Source organism: Strix aluco, chromosome 2 (genome assembly GCF_031877795.1).
Source record: "Strix aluco isolate bStrAlu1 chromosome 2, bStrAlu1.hap1, whole genome shotgun sequence".
In the NCBI taxonomy this organism is placed as follows: Eukaryota; Metazoa; Chordata; class Aves; order Strigiformes; family Strigidae; genus Strix; species Strix aluco.
The window spans coordinates 116,430,647-116,450,219 of record NC_133932.1 but is presented as its reverse complement, the minus strand read 5'-3'; the positions used below and the strand labels follow the sequence as shown (position 1 = coordinate 116,450,219).

General features: G+C 39.4%; 1 protein-coding gene across 3 annotated transcripts in view; it reads left to right on the top strand.

Annotated features, from left to right (window-relative positions):
* Positions 1-332: 332 nt before the first annotated feature.
* Positions 333-19,573, top strand: part of NUP58 (nucleoporin 58) — a 37,425-nt gene continuing 18,184 nt past the window's right edge. The window contains exons 1-12 of one of the 3 annotated variants that reach the window (XM_074815988.1): positions 334-914; positions 4,722-4,858; positions 5,687-5,722; positions 7,189-7,341; positions 8,393-8,527; positions 9,597-9,707; positions 12,414-12,438; positions 12,849-12,914; positions 13,662-13,836; positions 15,142-15,221; positions 15,903-16,021; positions 18,088-18,170. In XM_074815988.1, coding sequence (XP_074672089.1) covers positions 802-914; positions 4,722-4,858; positions 5,687-5,722; positions 7,189-7,341; positions 8,393-8,527; positions 9,597-9,707; positions 12,414-12,438; positions 12,849-12,914; positions 13,662-13,836; positions 15,142-15,221; positions 15,903-16,021; positions 18,088-18,170 — 1,233 coding nt within the window. In that variant the 5' untranslated portion in view covers positions 334-801. Of the gene's footprint in view, positions 915-4,721; positions 4,859-5,683; positions 5,723-7,188; positions 7,342-8,392; positions 8,528-9,596; positions 9,708-12,413; positions 12,439-12,848; positions 12,915-13,661; positions 13,837-15,141; positions 15,222-15,902; positions 16,022-18,087; positions 18,171-19,573 lie in introns of all 3 variants that reach the window. The other 2 variants (XM_074815987.1, XM_074815989.1) reach the window with 2 other exon arrangements.

The following is a 19,573-nucleotide window of genomic DNA, read 5'->3' as shown; positions in this document are numbered from 1 at the left end:
TGGAGTTTTCATGGGACTTGAGTTGGAATTTGAGCTGATTTCCCGCTGCCTGGAGGTAACCTTTGAGGTATCACGGCCTGTCCTGTCCACCCGTCAACAGCGGTGGGGAGCCCCCCTGGCGGCGGTAGCGATGCAGGTTTCAGGACCAACCGAGAGGGCACCCCAAAGCCTTCAGAAGGGCTGCCGGGTCAGCACTCGACTAGGGGCAGGGCTTCGGGGGGAGGCTGGCTCCTGCCGGGTGTCTTGTCGAGAAGGGATCTCCTTTATCTTTGCCTCCTTTGTGAGGGCTGTGCCCAGGCCCACAGCCCGCTTCGGCCTCACCCGGCTGTCGGCGGCAGTGGCACCTGGCGCGGGCAGTATCGGAAAAGCCACCGGGCTTTGTGTGCCCGTGGGGGCTGCGGCCTCCCCCGGTCTTCTGCCGCGGGTGCTTCCGTCTTTCACACCGAGGCTCCGGGGTGCCTGGGCCCCTCCAGAGCGGGACACCCTCGGCCGTTTGCACCACCGGCCCGAGGGGGCGGCACCCGCCGCCGCCCCTCACGGTGCTGTCGCTTTAAGGGGCGGTGGGCGGTGCAGCGGCGGCGCTGTCCCGTGGTGCATTGCGGCGGGCGCGCGGAGGGAGCGTGGCTGGTGTCCGCACGCTCGCAGTCGCCGCTGGGTTCGAAGTTGGCGCCGGACGCGATGCGGCGCTGAGGCGGCTGTTGCCGCCGACTCTGAGGAGGCCGCCACCGCCGCCGGCCCCCGCCGCTGGGGCTCGCTACCGTCTGCCAGCTCCTCTCTCCGGCCGTTCCCGCCGCTGCCGCCATGTCTGCGGCCTTCTCCTTCGGCGCGGGGACCCTGGGCTCCGCGGCGGCCGCCGCCGCCGGGGCGGGAGGAGGAGGCGGGGGCGGGGTTTTTTCCTTCGGAGCCACGCCGAGGTAACGCGGCGTCCCCCTGCCCCGCTCCGCTCGGCCTTGCCCGCAGGCCCCCGCCCCCTGACTCCCGCGGCCTGGGGCTGCCAAGCCCTGCGGCCCGGCCCGGCCTGCCGCCGAGGCCGCCGTCGCTCCGCGGGCCTGGCCTGGGCTAGGGCGGTACGCGTGTTTGTGTGTGTGAGTGCTGGGGTGTCGGGGAGGAAGCGCAGACCCCGGGCTGCATGTCTCGGTGTCTCTCCTGCTGGCCCCGGAGGGGCCCGGAGCTCGGGCACTCTGGGCCGAAAAGGCCCTTGGGGCGCGGATGAACCGGTTTCACCATGTCTGCCCCGGCGCGTAGGGGCTGGGGGTGCCTTTCGTGCCTCATCTGCCTTCCGGCCCGCTTCGTAAACTTAGACGTAGGGATCACTTTATTCAACTAATAACTAAGGGAAGTGCTCTTCTAATTTTGCTTTATTTTGGCTTTGTCGTAGCAGGGTGTCTCCTTCCGCGGTTATCGCTAACGTTCTGAACACGTAATGTGAATCACATGCATATGTAGGTTTCGGCAGTCAGCCAGAGCTTGAGTGTGTGGAGTGGAATTCATTGATGTCAAAGCGCAAATGTTTAATGTTCAAATATGACATTTTTTTTTTGAAATTGGGTTGCAACCTTATCTCTTCTGACACAGATAACCTTGCTATTTGATGTATAGTGTCTTGGAGTGAGAACTTTGTACTTTGATGTGCATGTGACATAGAGCAGGCATTAGTATTTAGGTTTCTCAGAATAATAGGTAGGTCTTTGTTGCTGGGGTTTTTTTCCCTTTTTATTTTTCTTTACACAACTGTACTAGCAGATGTTTGGGGTTTTTTCCTGACCTGCTTGCCGTTATGTCTCTGAAGGTTAGGGCTCTTGTAAGCGGAGCTTTGTATAGGAGTTTTTCCCAAATCCGATCAGGCAAAATTGATTGCTGTAATGTAAGCTAAATGGGCAGGGTGAGCTACTCAAGGGAACTTCACCTGAAGCAGATACATTTGAATATACTTATCTGTTAGAATTGTTAGGAATTAGCAGTGTGAGAGGAAGGGAACAGAGCATTTGGATCTCAAAGAGTAGCTCTGGATTAAATGGCAGTATTGCTTTTTGGAAGCCTGTATGAGAGCGAACAAGTTTTCTGAGTCTCTTCTAATACTCTTGGTTTTGTGGTCATGACAGATTGATGACATTCTTATGTTACCTGTGCTGCTTTGGTTTTGGTTGGGTTTTTTTTTTACCCATACAGTGAAGTTTATATGGAGTTGGTAAAGAACTTAAGTTTCTTTTGCTTCATGCCTATTTAATGCAAGTTTCCTGTGATTAAAATGACCAAGTTAAAACAAGATCTTTTTACTCAAAAACATTGTTCTAAATGTACTGCCTGAAACAAGGGAAACTCTTCTGTCTTCTTGATCTGCACTTGTTAAAAACTGCCTATTGAACTTAAATATTTTTGATTGGCTTTTTTTTGCTGTTGTAGCTGGCTTTTTGATCTCTTAAAAATAATAAGTAAAAGTTTAACAGGTGCTAATTAATAGCAGTATAGTACTCTGCATTTCTATTCCTGTATTTATTTTTACGAGCAGGATGAGTTTTCAGGGCTATTGGTCAAGGAGTATCACAGAGGAAGAGGCCTTTTTACTGCCAGATGGTTGGTGAAAGAATCTTGAGCATCCCTGTAAGATGGTTTGCTTGAGAACATGTTTGAGACCGTAAGAAGCTGTCGTTCTTCAGAGCTGGGTCTAAGACAATATTGCCAGGAAAAAGGGACCTCATTGTATAGTCAAAGCCTTAAGTATTATCCATCAGTGAGAACAGTCAAAGATTATATTCTGGTGGCCCAAAGCCTATGTGATATGCCAGCCTACCCAATTCCTGCATTGCACCAATAGCCATTCAGGTACTTATGCTCTTTGTTAATTGATGTTCTCTATAGTATGCTTTAGCCAGGTCCAATGCTTTGTTCAAGTTCTAAAACTAGATTTAAGACCTGACTCCAGTGACCTGAGCTCCTCTTCCTTCCATCTGTGGGCTGTAGGCAGTCATGGCACATTCTTTCTCCTGCTGGTGAGGAGGCTGCTGTTGCTTTACTTCTACATTTTGAATTCTTTCTTAAAAAGCAAACAAACAAACAAAATGCCACTTCATTATATTTGGGTTTTTTGTCCTATGGTGCTGAATTGCGTATTTTGTACCTTAGCTTTCTTCTACTGGAATGCTGGAATGCTGAAACAAGAAAAATTTTCACAGAAGAATCATCTTTGTACTGTAAAAACATAAACTCTTGACCAGTGAGAGAAGCACCATGTTGCATGTTTAAGTTTACAAGCAGTTAGGTCATGGTTCTGTAGCTTGGTATGTTTTGGGAGTAAAGAAAGCTGAAATGTTTTTGGCTCCTGTGGAGTGGGATAATTAGTGGGTCTGTGTCCTTCTAAACTACTTGGCCACTCTGCTTCCTGAACTACTTAGTGAAATATATTCCTTAAAAATTTAAGAAAACAAGATTTTGAACTTGCAATCAGCTGTTGCTGGGCTTGCCACAGTCAGTTTTGTAGATATTTTGGAAACTTAATGTAAAAGCCAATGATACCCTTTTTTTTTTAAGGATTCACTTTTGTGTTTAATTTGTTATGCCTAGGAGCTGCCTTCATACAAAAAGAGAGAGGAGATAAGGGAACAATGAGGTAATGCAGAACACCTGAAATGCAATTTCAAAAAAACCAGCTATTTCTTGATAGCTGTTACCCTGAAGTCTAAATTGCATTTCATTTCAGGGCCACTGTTGTACTTCCACAAAATGTTGTTTAAGTTAGAGAAAACTTACTTAGCTTCTAAAAAGGCTCACAGATGGGAGCAGGAAGTTACTACAAATAAGCTATTCACCTGGTCAGTTTAAGAACAAAATTTTTAAAATCATAGGCTCATCTGGCTGTTAGTACTTGTAATGTCATGGTTTAGTGATAATAATGGTTATTGTGTTCCCCCATGTTTTGTACAATAACTTAATGTCTTCTCTGCTATATGTAAAGTTCTCTACTTGCCGTGAAATGTGTAGTTATCCAAAATAAAAAAGGCTTAATTTTCTTTGTGATGACTGATCTCTGATTCTCTCCTTCCTCTCTCTTCCCCTTCATCTGTGAAAATAGGTCTGGGAGTTAATTTCTGTAACTCTGACAAGTGTAGAATCAGAAGAGAAAGTATGGTAGGCATGGATCCTCTGTGGTTTGCACCTGTGGGGAACGACTGCATTTTGGTTAGAAAATGAATTCATGCATCAGTGTGTTTTGGTGGTAAGATAAGGCAAAGTTGTGCTGTTGATGTGAATAGTTGTGTGTCTCTACCACTTCAGAATGAAACAAAGTAACATTGGTTGAGGTTTCTGCTCAGAGGTACCTAACTGGATTTGTAACCTGCTTTGAATGTTCTTGCAGGTTTGTTGCCATCTTTGTGCTGCCTCGAGCATTTGTTCTCCCATTTCGGTAGTTCAGGGGGAATAATTAGGCAGATCTAATGGGATGATCTGATGGAGAAAAGTTCAGATTTCCCACTGGTCTAGCAAGATGTATCAGCTCAGCAAGGAGTGGAAGCAGTGGGAGTTAGAGCTGTAGAAGGAAAGATGGAGATAGGATTCTGCTTTTTGTTTGGTGGCAGTGAGCTTGGACTCTGTCTTGTCCAGCTGCATTTGTGTGGCTCGGGAATATGAATGATGGCATGGGAAAGAAACTGAAATGGGGGGTGGTGGTGGTGTATTTTTTATTTTTAAAATTTATTATTGCTAATAGTCTTATTTTGTAATAGCTCAACGGGAGGACTTAATTTTGGAACTCTGGGCTCTTCTGCTACAGCAACTACATCGGCTCCTTCAGTAGGCTTTGGGACTGGACTTTTTGGATCAAAATCAACCACTGGCTTTACATTAGGAGGCACCAGTACAGGTAGAAAAAAATCTTGTACAGCAGGAATTTGAATCAACAGTGAAGAAATATATCATATGTACACATAACATAAACTAGGTCATCATAATGGGCTTAATTTTTTACAGTAGTTCTGTAGGTCAGAATATTACTTACATAGTTTTGGAAAAAGGCTTCATTGAACAGTTTAAAAGTAGGTAGGGGAAGTTCTAAGAGCCAATCTACAAGAAGTAAATTCAACAGTAAACTGAAAGCTTGTATTACTGTGTTTGGCTACCTAGGATTTTCTTCTACATCAGTGATTCTTTTAATCTCCTAATCAGATGGTTTTTAAAATATGAAATGGCAGCACTGTGTTCAAAATAATCTCTTCAAACTAATAGTGGGGCAGAAACACTAAACCAAGACACAGGATTTTACAAAGACTCTGGACTGTATAATCATTATACTGTAAATCTGCTGGTTTACATGCTAATGTTATGTACTGCCATATGACTGAAAAAATATTTGATAGAGGTACTAGTTTCCATATTTTTGTTTACCTTCATTTGTTTGAAATACCAAACAATTTGATCAACTGCTGTGTTAACATCAGCTTCACTGTTAGTGATACTTACAAAGAAAAATGATGGGTTTTGGAATTATGCTTTAATTTGTGCTGTTGGTGCTTGCAAATACTGTTTTCTGTGTTAATGTTTTGCTTTCAACATACTACAGAACAAACTTGTATAATCTACATATTGTCTCATAATGCAGCATTGTTTCAGTGTTTCATGTTTTTTACTATCATAACTGTTGTGTGGTCTTCAATTACTGTTCTTATTCTCTTTGTTTTCGTTCTTAAAGCAGGAACGGCAACAACTATTGCTACAGGACTGACGCTAGGTAAGAACTTAATTTGGATTTTAATGTTATACAGGCAAGAAAAATACAGATAGATCTTCCTTGTAATGTAGAAAATTAGTGGTCATGTGTGAGTTTTTCCCCATTACTAACTTCAGTCTGTTTTGCAGCCCAGATGTTAAGGCTGCAAACCAAAGTGGAGCCCTGCAGTTCCGGGCACTGTTACTTATTAAAGGATTATTCCATTTGTGTACAACAGTGACAGTGGTCACAGTGAAAAGTTAGACTTTGTATTTATGTCCCCCTAATGAGTTTTGCCCTTCAGCAGAGGGGAGATGGAATACATTATCGAAGAATTCTTCATACGGAATTTCTTGCTCTAGTGAACTTTGAACAAGTCTGTCTGGTAATTATCTCTTTCAGAAGAATAAAGAGGGCTGAACTGGGAACAGACCTTGGAAATATTTTACTTTTGTTTTTCTGATGTATCTTTAGTGACTATTTTTCAGTTATCATTGGAAATACAGGAATATGTGGGTAGCTGGGGGGTTAAGGTGTTATTTTTTTTTCCTTTTTAAACACCAGCAACTGAGGTCTGAGGAGAAACTGAGCTTAAGTATCACAAATGTTGGGGGTAGTGCTACAAGGCAGACTGCAGTCCAAGAACTTAAGAAGCCGTACAGTGAATAAATAGGAAAAAATAGTGTTGGATAAAGAAGCAAATTAAATGCACAGAATGGAGGAGCAGCGGATAACCCAGAACAGACTGCATGATGCGTAATCGTATGTGGCAGTCAGTACTACACGGATGAATGTGAATTCTTTTCAACAGCTGAATGCAATGATATCATCCAAAACAGACAACAGCAGTTACTGAGAATACCCAGTATGTGTTTCTTATGTATGCTGTTGTGGTTTGTGTATGTATATGCACATTCCTCCTCTACTCTGGAATATGGATTCTAGAATGTAAAGTGTATTCTTGCCATGAAAACAGCAGGAAGTGGAAGCTTTATTTGCTTTACGTTAAAAGTGTTCAAAAGCAAAGTTTGAGGGAATAAAATATTTTTCTTGTTTATAAATTGAAAGGATATGTGCATTCATTTTGGTATGAACATCCAATTGAGAATTTTTAGTCTGTATTTTGGGCAGTATTGTTTATAGTTCCATTTACCAATATCTGGTTCATCTATTAGATGCTCTTGGTGAAAGCTCTTTTCTTTTTTTACAGGTTTTTTTTTAGATTACCACTAGATATAATTGCCAGTCCATGATTAAAGCCTATCGGATCACTGGGAATTCTGGAGTAAAAATGCCTGTGCAGTTAATATAAACCTTTGAAATTTTTCTGAAGGTGCTATGGGGATATTTTACTTGATGCAAGTGATCTTTCATGCTGTGCTGTTCATGATGGTTAAACAGGAATAGTTCAGGAGAGAAGCTGAATTGACCTTTTGTTCTCAAACAGAATGTTCTGAGGGTGATAATTGGTTTTGGGTTTCTTTTAGGCACGCCTGCCACCACATCAGCAGCTACCACAGGCTTTAGTTTAGGTTTCAACAAACCTGCAGGTTCGGCCACGCCATTTGCTTTACCTGTTACTTCTACCTCAGCGGGTGGCTTATCATTATCATCTGCTCTTACATCAACTCCCGCAGCAGGTAGGAAGATGTTTAGGGGTTTGGGGATTTTTTTGGGGGGTGGAGGGGGGGGGGGCAGGGTTGTTTGGTTTTTAACAATAAAACTCAATGGTAAAACAGTTCTACACTCTGTATTTCTCTAGTATTTACATAATTTTGTGTTACTTTAATAAGAAGGTTAATTGCACTTGACTAGTTCTAAATTTGAGTACACTAATACAAATAGATTTATGGGCAGTATACCATGTGTTATAGGCAGCACATAATCCAAGTCATTAGAAGTGTAACAAGAGCTGATTGATCATGTAAAATCATTAATTTTGTTAATCCCACTGAAGGTTGAAAGCTTCCTACTTCTGCAGCTGAAAAGTTTGGAAAACGTCTGCCTTTTGTAGATGGCCTGAAATGGTTAACTAATAGTGGAAAAAAGATTTTTCCAGTGTAGATCTCATACGGGCACACATCTGCCATCATACTTAACTTGGCTAAACTGCACTGTGCATTATGATAATTAAGACTGGAGTTCATTTTTCTTAACCTTAGGAGTCTGCATTTGAGTTCAGCTATCTGTGCCCTCTGTGCTCTGTCCCTTTATTCCTGTGGTCTTTCTCTACTCTATTCTTCCATATTCTACCAAAACCTTAATTCCGAAAGAATGCTCAAGCTACCAAGGCAATGTTCTTGTATCATCTCTGTGTAGAACATTTTGTTTAACATAAACAATTAACATTTTGGTATTTTAATATAAAAAGTCAGTAGCGCTTGTTATATTCATTATGCTGTAAAATAAATTCTGTGCCAGGTTCTAGATTCTCTGGTGTTCTGGGGGACTCTCAGCAATTTTGTATAGTTCCAGGTAGATACAGACTAATCAGGATTATGATACTGAGAACTAAATAACATATAATTCAAGTCTGTATGGCTTTGGAAAATCTGCAGAAAATAAACTCAGTCATTGTTTTTATTATCCAATTACGATGAAGATGCAGTTCCATCATTTAGGTTATTTCATATTGTCTGTGGATGTCTTTGAATGCAGTGTCTGCATGAGACTGGTTTGCTTTCTCTGCAGGAACTACTGGCTTTACATTAAATTTGGGTGGCACAACTGCTCCGACTACAAGTGCCTCCACAGGCCTTTCCTTAGGAGGAGCCTTAGCAGGTTTAGGAGGTTCACTCTTCCAGAATACAAGCACAGCAGCAACAGGTGAAAGTTACTTTAGTTTTTTCCTCCTTCTGTCTCAAAACATTGAAATTTAATGTGTGATTGTATAAATTCATAATGTAAGATTTAGTTTTATATAAAATCTTAACACTGTGAAAGTGTAGTTTTTAATTGTTAGTGAAGTGTTGCTATCCTTGAACAATAGAAATGAAATCTGATACCATTGGCTTCTTTCTCATTCTTAATTTTACTTGTACTTCACACTTTTTTTTAAATGAAAAGGCAAGGAAATCTTTGCCATAATTGACTCAAGGAAGTTGATAATAAATGGGAGAGGGCAATGATAAACAAATATCTTCTTCAATTGTGGAGAAGTTAACCTCCTTATTTTGTTGACTTTTGGTCTGAATAAAGTGTCATTTCACACCTTCCTGTTTTTTCAGGTCTAGAGGAAAAATTTGTTTGTGCTGTGTTGTAGTCTTGGTAACATTGCTCTTAAACTCTAAATAAAACAGAAAGATACTTAAGATGCTGATAAGTTAGTGTGGTGGTTTAGCCCCTGCTGGGGTCTGAGACCACGCGGCTGCTGCCCCTCCCCCACAAAGGGAGTGAAATACAAAGCCCCAAGACTGAAATAAGGAAAGGTTTAATACAACAGTGCAATAGCAACACAACAAACAGCAACAATAACAGTAATAGTGATAGCAATGAACAGAGCAAAATAGCTACCAAATACAGCAGTGAGAAGCACGATGTACAAAACCACGAGTGCACCGCGTTCCCGCGCCAGGAAAATGTGACCTGCCAGGATGTGACCTCTGCATGGTATCTGAATAACCCGGCTAGAGCTCCCCCCCCACTGCTGGGGAAACTTAACCCTATCCTGGTTAAACCAGGACAGTTAGCTATCTAATTAGCTACCTAGTAATGTGAAGAAATTACATAAAGCACTTGCATACAGTTGCATGAAACTTCATGCAATCTGTTTTCTTCTGTTTATTTTGCATATTGAAAAATATGAAACTAAGCAAGATTATATGTGCTTTCAGTTTAAAATAAGTTTTAATTATCAATGTTTTAAGTGGAGAAATTCTGTTTGGGTTTCTTGTAGGGCTTGGGCAGAATGCTTTGAGTTTGACTCTGGGGACAACAGCGGCTCCTTCAACTACTGCCAATGAAGGTCTTGGTGGCATTGATTTTAGTAGTTCTTCAGACAAAAAGAGTAAGTTTGTTTTAAAACATAATTTGTTTTTTGAGGAAATTATCAGAGCAGTAGAGCAAAGACACTTTCATTGTGTTAAGAGTGTGGAATTACAGCTGACAACTTTGAACTTTATTTTGTTTTTTCCCCTCTCACAAGCCATTTCAGTTAATTTTATTCTTAGATATTGTGCTTGTGTAGAAGAACAAGGTTTTGGTTGCAAATGCAATATAAATTTACTTGAAGTAAGTATAAGCGAATATCATACTTGAGAACCACGATGTAAACCCTTTAGCCATGCAGGAGCGAAGACTCACAGGGCCACTTGCTGAAAAGCTGTGGCAGATTTCTGAACACCTGTATGTCAAATAGCCACTAGAGGGGGGAGCAGAGCTGTGTGTAAATAATACATTGCGAATATGAAAAGTACTCGTTTGAAACCAGCTTTCTCCAACTGTAACAGATCTTAAACTTGGTATCTTTTTTGAAAGCCTGCACAATAAAAATGTCTTTGTTTTAGCTGTTCTTCAAAGCTGTATTTCTGGTGGTGCGTAGTTCTATCTGATAGATTTTATTGAGTTGTTAAAACCAGTTACAAAAACTTTACCTCTGTGGTAGCTTTAAAGTACTTAAGTAAAGGAATATTGAGCATTGACATATGGGCACTTATTAATTTCTCTTGCTTTTATATTTCCAGAGTAAGCTTAACTAAAGCTGACTATAAAGTATGTATTTTCTCTAGGGAATCAATACTTCAATTTCTTATTCAGGAGCCAGATTTTAAATTGGGTATACCAGTAGCTAAAAGAGAAGAAAATATGGGAACTCTATGAAACCATCTTTACAGAGTAACTTAAGTTGAGGAGACAGTTCTTCATATGTGTAGAAGAGATGGCATATTTACTGTCCAAAGTGGAGTGCTCTGCATGATGTTGATTGTTTTTGGAGTTTATTACTGAAATTGGGAGTGGTGCAAAACCTGATTCCTAGGTTCGTACAGGGTTTCCATTACTATAATATTAGGATATCACAACACTTCCATAATATAAAAGTATCTTAAAATGAGGACCAGAGAACCACAGACTCAAAATCTACTTCAGCCTGACATCTCTCAGCATCATTTTGCCCAGCTCTTAGGGTGGAAACTTGAATGAGTACCTGGATTCCCCACATGTTGCATAATGGAACTGGGTGGGTTGGGCTATCACTGTCAGGATAAGCAGAGATCCCTTAGCCAAGTAGTGGGAAATGTCAAGGGAGACCGTTTTTTGAGTGGGTTTTGTGTCTTTTTTTTTTTTTACTTTAGGAATGTTTCCCATTATGGATAGTGCTGGCTTAAGTAGCCCTGACAAATATCTCTACCTGTGTGCTGCTGCTGAGTTCTGTCAGTACAACTGTTTGTACTGCTATATTAGGAAATGTGTTAAGGTCTGAGGGTGATGGTTTTGATGTTTTTTATTTCTTTCCTTCATGAAGAAAAGGAAGGAGGAGATATGGCTAGCAAAGAAAAGTGCCCTAGGAATCCCAGGACAGATAAGGACTAGCACCTGTGTTCTCCCTCCTGGAATTGGTTATAAAAGCTTTTCCTTCTGGAGACTGAAGACTTGAGTGTCTAGTATTTCTTTAAAATGTGGCTGCAGGAAAAGAAGCTGTTCTTTATACATATTTTCCTCACATTTCTAAAAAGAATGTAAAAAATGTGAAAACTGGAGCACTCGCTGAGAAAGTAGCAAAATTTGATTTCAAATCTATCTTTTACTTCATAAGTATTGTTCTGAAAAAAAAAAGGTGGCTGGAGAGAGAAAGCAAAGTATACTTAGTTTTCTGCCTAATTTTTAGGTTATTGTCAGAGAAAGGAGTCCTAAATTCTGGGGTTTATATCTCTTTTTTTTCCAATTTTGTGTAGACTTTTTTTTCCCCTTAGCAAAAGGCATTAGGGAATGGTTGTGAGACTCCAAGCTCTCTAATGTATTGGGTGACAGTCTGCAGACAATTTAAGTAGCTGTTGCTTCTAAAAGTACTAACTTCTCCTGGCAGGAGCATTGGCTTGTGCAGCTTAAAATGTTTCTGGCACTAGCGTTAGCTGTATAGCTACTTTTTGCCACTAAGAGGGAAGTGAGGATGTGAATGGCATCCAGCAGATTGCTATAGTATGGGATGCAGTTGCTGCCTTTGCCTGTGTTAGGCACGATACTGGTTTCAGCTCTGTTCTGTTACTTGGAGGCATTTGACATCTTGATCCACAGTTGCGTAGTTTGGAGTGTGTAGGTGAGCAGTAACACCTTTCAACAACAGAATTCCTCGTGAAGTCCAATGGGTAGTCGGTGAAGACTTTCTATTTGAGAGGAGACTGCTATTGCTGAATTTAACTGGAATGTTTTGTGGTGCAGGTCTAAGTGAGTTGTGGTTGCATAAGCAGGAACAGATTTCTTATGCAACTGCAGTTGTTTTTGCATTTGTAGTGACTTGTGTAGTGACACAAGATGTTTTGCTTTACTCTGTGCCAAGAAATTAGCACCTCAACTGTTGAACCATTGTTCTTGAAAAGATACTTATCTGTGAAGGGGGAGTAAATTAAAACCTTTCTTTTATAGCTAGCCTAGTCTGTTCCTCTTACCAAGAAAAATGAAACAGATTATAATCATTAGTTCTTCCCTAAAATCTCATTAAGATTGTCTTGTTTGTTCTTCAAAGCTTTATTTCTGACCTACAGTTTTTATTTTCTAGGTGATAAAGCAGGAACAAGACCAGAGTAAGTGTCAGATTTTCTTTCTATTCCATGTCTTATTAGAAAATAGCTAAACTAAATATGTTGGCTTTTCTACTACTTCAATCTTGAAAAAGGCATAAATGTAAATAACCAGCTTTTGCAGTATGGCCAATTTAGTAATCTGGGTTCATCATTTTAAACATTGCAAGTTTCCCATCAAATGCAATACCTACAGCTTATCTGGCATCTGCTATAGACTGATCATGTGGTCTCAATCGTTTCTGCAAATGTGTACAATGCTTACACCACAGACTTGGACCCTGGCATAGTATCTGTGTGTGTTAATCCAAATCATTTGTAGTTGTGGCATGGGTGGAAAACTGTAATCAGTCACTTGAACGTTTTCACTGTATTTATTAAAGGACCATCTAAACATGCGTTGTCTCTTGTAGAGATAGCAAAGCACTGAAGGATGAAAATCTACCTCCAGTAATCTGTCAGGATGTAGAAAATTTACAGTAAGTAGGTTTTTTTATTTATGATAGTTGATTAGCTAGAATATTGTATGTTGTTGATACTCTGCGACAAAAACACCTTGCTACTGACTGCATGCAGTTTAACTTACTAGCCCAAGGCCTTTTGGCGGGTCAACCTTGGGAACAGAGTAGATGAATAGTTCTAGTAGCTGAAGTCTTGGGTGTTTTTTTTTCAGCATGCTTTCCCATGCATTTACGCAAATGGGCATGCCCAACAAATGTGTTCTGAGAATCAATTCCTGGGAGTATTAAGCCTGTTGCACATTGAACCTTATGTCCCTATTACATGTGCATTGTGGATCTCATATGGAATAGAGAGAACTGCAAAAGAGCCTTCCCTCAGGCAGGGAGGAGGTGGGCTGTAGGCTAGTCAGAGAGGCTGTATGTCACTGCATCTGTGAGTTTAAAGTAGTAATCACTTTTGTATAAATACTTTGTATTATTATATAGATATATAAGAAATAATTGATATACATCTTTGTCAGGGTTCAGCATAACATGTTTGAACACTTGCTATTGAGGTTTAGGGTTTTTTGGTGGTTTTTTTACAGTATTAGCATGCTAGGAGATAAGATAATACTATGCTATACAGTAATTTTACTGTTCAGTACTTGATTTTGGAAAAATTAATAGCTATTTAAATAACGTGACCAAGAGGTAAACACTTGGGTACCTCAGGTTGAAAATTTTTTGTTTCTTTTCTCCCTACCCCATTTTTCTTGTCCTCAGGAAATTTGTGAAAGAGCAAAAACAAGTTCAGGAAGAAATTAGTAGAATGTCTTCTAAAGCAATGCTTAAAGTACAGGAAGACATTAAAGCTTTGAAACAACTTCTGTCTGTAGTTGCCAGTGGATTACAGAGAAACACTCTTAATATTGACAAGCTGAAAGTGGAAACTGCACAGGTATAATTGAATATAAATTTTGTTACGTAGATAATGTTGATTATTTCACATAGGATAACTAGCCTTTATCAGTCAAGTTAACACACATGTCCAAACTAAACCAGTTGTAAACAAAGTGGAAAATTGAATCCCTTCTCATCTACTTGACGTTACTGGGAGAGCCTGAAGTCTGTGATGTCAGTATCTTCAGATAAGCACAACAGCAATAAAAGGATTTTTACTCGGGAAAGCACTCCTGCACAGCAAAGGCAACAGAAGGAAATGTGTGCCAACTTCAGTTTCAGTTACATGTTCAACTGCTAGTGAAGACATATTTGTAACAACATGCTGGACTCTGGACCAGTGGAAATGCAAATGTTTTCTTCTGACTTAAAAAAAAAAAAAACAAACCCAAAACAAAACCTACCCCCATAACTCTTCAGGGACCAAAATATCTTAACGAGCACTACTATTCATTTAGTGAACTTGAATCACAACTGTCCACCAGTCTGTATCTTAACTGTGCAACCAGTTTGAGCTCAAGTTGTGATGCAAGTGCTTTTCAAGATAAATTCTGTACCGCTTTTATTTCATCTGGCATGTCAAGGCTGCTTGCTATATAAATAAGTATATTTTATTCTAAAGTAAGTGTTCATGTTTTTCCTGTATCTTGTGATACCAAAATAAAATACTTTATAGTTGTACCTTGCCAACAGTTTTCTGTGAAAACAAAAACTTATTACTGATATTCTCATATTGCTGTAAATGATGCAGTTGAGAATAATTGCAGCACCAGGCATTAATTTCTTAATGGTAGAGTTATTAGAAAGTATTAAACAGAAGTGTATGCTATAATTATGCATAAAAAGATCATTTCTGTAGAAGGACTTTTTTTGAACTAGTTAATCAAAGGCGAAATAATCCTTTGTTCTATTTCTTTTTAGGTATGTTACTTCTTTGCACTTGACTGTTGCTTTTTTCCCCCCTAGTTATCAGTAATCATAAGAGGATTTCTGAAGTACAGTAGAAACTAATCTTATCTCTGACAGTTTAGCACGATATTTTCTCAACTTCTGACTGCTCAATGTCCTTTCAGTATGTGCTGCTGTTTATTCCTTCCCTGAACTTCTGTTGGTATTTGCAGTTCTCCAACTTTCTTGCAGTCTATTCTTCAAATAATTTCTTGTCAGATTCCATCATAGTGTTAACTTAAAAGAAGTTTATGAAGAAAATACTATAGATGAATGAACGGTAGAGTTATAGCTATTTTTCTTTTTGATCGCTTCATACAGAACCTTGTTTTATTAACTTTCCCTATTTATTTAGGAGCTAAAGAATGCAGAAATAGCGTTACGAACACAGAAAACTCCTCCTGGTCTCCAGCATGAAAATACAGCCCCAGCAGAGTGAGTTATTGTTACTAGTAAAAAATAGGCAATAATATAACTTGGAGAAGAGAAGACTCTGGGGACACCTTTTTACAGTTTTTCAATACTTAAAAGGGGCATATGAGAAAGATGGGAACAGACTACTTAGTAGGGCCTGTAGCAATCGGACAAGGGATAATGGTTTTAAACTGAAAGAGGGTAGATTGAAACTAGATAAAAGGAAGAAATTTTTTACGGTGAGGGTGGTGAAACCCTGGAACAAGTTGCCCAGAGAGGTAGATGGCCCATCCCTGGAAACATTAAAGAAGGGGTTGGATGGGGCTCTGGTCAGCCTGGTCTAGTTGAAGATGTCCCTGCTTAGCAGGGGGAGTGGACTAGACGACCTTTAAAGGTCCCTTCCAACCCAAACCATTTTATGATTCTATGAACTTCATAACATGATTTTTTTTTCTGCTTTTTGCACCATTTGTACTGAATGCTTCATAGGGTCACTGTTTTATTTCTACACATAATTTACCTGTATTTCATAGACAGGAGAAATACAGTCTTCACTCTTTCCACTAGTGGAGGGCTGTCAGGAATGTCAGAACTTAACTGTTGCAATTAAATGAAAATTCACAGTTAATATATATCAGATCAAAAAAATAGTGGCAAACTAGTGATCTTTAATCATAGAATTTCATTGTTTTACTCTTCTAGCTACTTCAGAATCTTGGTTGAGCAGTTTGAAGTACAGCTGCAGCAATACAGGCAACAAATAGAAGAACTGGAAAATCATCTTGCTACTCAAGCAAATAATTCACACATAACTCCACAAGGTAAATGCTCTAATTTTAATGTTTCATACATAAAAAATAAGAAATCTTATAACTGTAAGAAAAAATTAAGTAATCTCTTTGTTTATTATTGTTGGCTTTTCTTATTTAATGTACAGAAATAAGTGTTCAGATAGATTCTGCAGTTGTTCAATGTCTAGATTTGGAATTAAAGGTTAAATTTATAAAGATTCTTGAGCTTTTTAAGATGGATCCAGTTCCTGAGGTGCAATTTGTAAGCCTGGTTTATCTTGACATCTGCTATGTCCATCTCCCTCCCTTCAGCATCTAGTTATTATAAGGCTGATGTCTGGTACCTTCTGTCTTGCACTGGGGTGTCTAACCAGACAAATATGGGTGTCTGCTCTGCCAGCTCTGGATCAAAATGGGAACTATTCCTTAGTTTGGAGCCTATTGGTATTGCCTTCAGCCCTGGCCAACTGAGAAGACTTGTCTTGTTTGCTGCCACATCATTCAATCCTGGGAGAATCTCTCTGGTCAGAGAATACTGACCTCTGGACAGTAGTCTTCTGGTTGGTCACTATTCCTGTGATTATAAACAATTTTATCTTTTGGGCCATGTTTAGGTACAGGTCCTGCAATAAGCAGTGATTGCAAGTGCATGTCTTTTGGCACTGTGCCAAGTGATACTTGAACATCTTGCTGTCACAGGATGGTGCCTAGACTTTGGACTTCATAAAGTCAAAACCAAGAGAACTGTCTAGACCTAGCTTCCAGTATGGAAGATCTGAATCCTGAGGGTCCTGTATCTTTCTGTGTTATCTTGTCTGTCCAGAGTATGAGGGTTGCCTTTACAGATTTTCCTCAGGTTTTTCAGCAGTTTCTGCTATAATCTAAAGGTTCCTTGCTTGTATAGTCAAGGCTCAATCTGTTGTGTTCAGACTGTCAGCAAATGATCTAGTCAGCACTGTACTGCATATGTAGCCTTCACCATGCAGGAAACCATGACCCAGAATGTCTTGGAAAATTTTGAAATGTCTAGTGTTCAGTATCAATAAATTGTCTCCAGACTCTTGGAAACTTGTGGCCAGTGTTCCTAGATACCACTGCCTCCAGAGCCCTGCAGGTTGGCATGAGATTTATTCCCCAGCTTTTTTCTTTTTTAGGAAGAAATGCAAATTATAATGGAGAAATTACCCTGTGGAGAGGCAGACCTTTTCAGTTCAAGAATCATTGCTAGACCTATGCATCTTCAAGAACTTGATAGCTACTCTTTGCATTTCAGCAGGTTATAGGCATCCTTCAGAGGAAATGCAGAAGCTGATGTTTTCAGTGAAAGACCACTTCAATACTTTTCTGTCCTCAATTTTGGTCCATTGTTTCAGTGCTTCTTTCAAAAAAGCATTTTTTGTCAGCAGATGCCTCATTTTGCCAAAACCTTTGAGATTTCCCCTTTAATACTGAAGTTTTGCATTAGTTGGGTCAGTGCCCTGAAAACACTTCCATATCTGTGTGGGAAGTCGGATATCCTAAACCCTAAGACTTTATGTAGGCAAGAAGCTCCCCATTGTGTTTTCCTGTTTGATACGCTTGTAGGTGGAGCTAGAATGAGTTCCTGTGATGCTTGTTAATCATGTCTTTAAAATGTCAGTAAAGCTTCCGTTCTTCTGCTCTCTGGCAAAATCAACTGAACACTTAACTGTGCTTTAAGTCAGAGTGGAAAATATATACAAGAAAATCTGTTTTTAACTATGTAAAAACCAATGAGGTAAAATGTACCTGTGTAATAGATAAATGATATGTTTTAGCTTTGCTAAATGATAGAATCCTAGGAAATTAATTACCATGTATATAAAAATAAATCTGAGAAAAGAGTACTTATCAAAATAAAATTTGAAGCCCTTTCAAAAAGCAGTCCTTGGGTGACTTGTCACCCAGTTGCTCTCAAATTCTGTGTTTCTTGTATACATTAACTGGTTCTCATGCAATTGTTTTCGTGATTTGTGCTGTATGGGTTTTGGGCGGGCTTCTTACTGCAGTATGAACACTAAATCTTTTCTCCTGGTAGTAGGATTGTCACTTACCAGTATTTTATATGCCTCTTACAGATTTGTCTATGGCTATGCAGAAAATCTATCAAACATTTGTAGCTTTAGCTGCACAACTTCAATCAATACATGAAAACGTAAAGGTATGTTGTTTTGATGTGTTCCTGTGTATTTAGTGAAAGAACTACAAAGAGTCGCTTTTTGAAAATATACTATATCTTCAGGTATTCTTTTTTTCTTCTTCTGTTAAATGAACCGCTTTAAAAAATTTTCAAACTGTCCTGGAGAAGTACTTTGATTAAAAAAAAAACCACTTTTGTTTAGCTGATGTCTAATTTGAATTATTTACTTAGTGATGACAGCAACAGACCACAATCATTTAGGTTAATGTTTTTCATTTAACTCCTTTTCCTTTTTAATTGTTGATCAATTTTTGAAATGTCTGTCTTTGAGTTCATGCTTATGTGTTTTGCTTTTGGCCCAATGACCTCTTGATCTCAAGCAAAGATGATCTAAACCTGCTCTTACTCAAATAGGTAACAGAAAAAAATGTAGGTATTAGTATATAACATTTTTCAACATTTCAAAGAATTATGAAAATAGTGTCCTGGCTTAATTTTTTCAACCTGGTTCTCATGGAAAATTGTATCTATAGGGGGAAAAAAAGAGACTACTGTGAGAAAATGCTAATGTATCAAAGGTCCTAGTTAGGCTTGTTTTTTCCGTCATGGACTCTGGCTTTAATTTCCCATTTACAGTTCTGGACATAGTCACAAAACTTCAGTGTTCTACAATCCATAATTTTTCTTGAGATAATCAGAGCTGTTATAAAAAAAACAACCAAACAAAAAAACCAACTTGGGGAAGAGTACAAGTGTTTGGGATTGTTTCTAAGTGACTTCGTTAAAGGGAATAGCTCTGGTAAATTTTCTGCTTGTTTCCTTCTCAAAGCTTCTTCTGCACAATATTGCCAGTTGGTTAAACATCTGAAACTTTACTTTTCCTGAATAAAGTTTAGAAATACTGAGGATCTTGTATGAACTAGATTCCTTGCATTGCATTGCTTCTGTCAGCATGGATATTCACTGGTTTACAACTACCCGCCTTCAGATACTTGTGTTGCTCTTGGTGAACTTGCTTTTTGTACCAGATATTTTGTATATTTTGTACCAGAATACATCGGCTCTTCAATAATTTTGGCACAATTACACAAAAAGGATTCTAAATGTGTTCTGGGCTCTTTGCTTCTTAGATCTGAGTGTAGCCTGAACTCATGCAGTGGTTGTTGTGATGACACATTTTTTTGTTGTTCCTCAATATGAAGAGCTGGATTAGTATGCAAGTATAAGCAATAATACCTTCAGTACCATATCAGCATGACTGAATAGGAAAGATATTTACTTCGTCTGAAAAAGTATTCTATTGCCTGAAACCAAGGAGTTGGTTTGAGGATCTTTCTTTCTTCTGGGGATTTTTTTTTGAGATTTAATCTAGTGGGTGGACATGAAGGCTGATATTTTGAAAGACACAATTATAACTAAAGTGT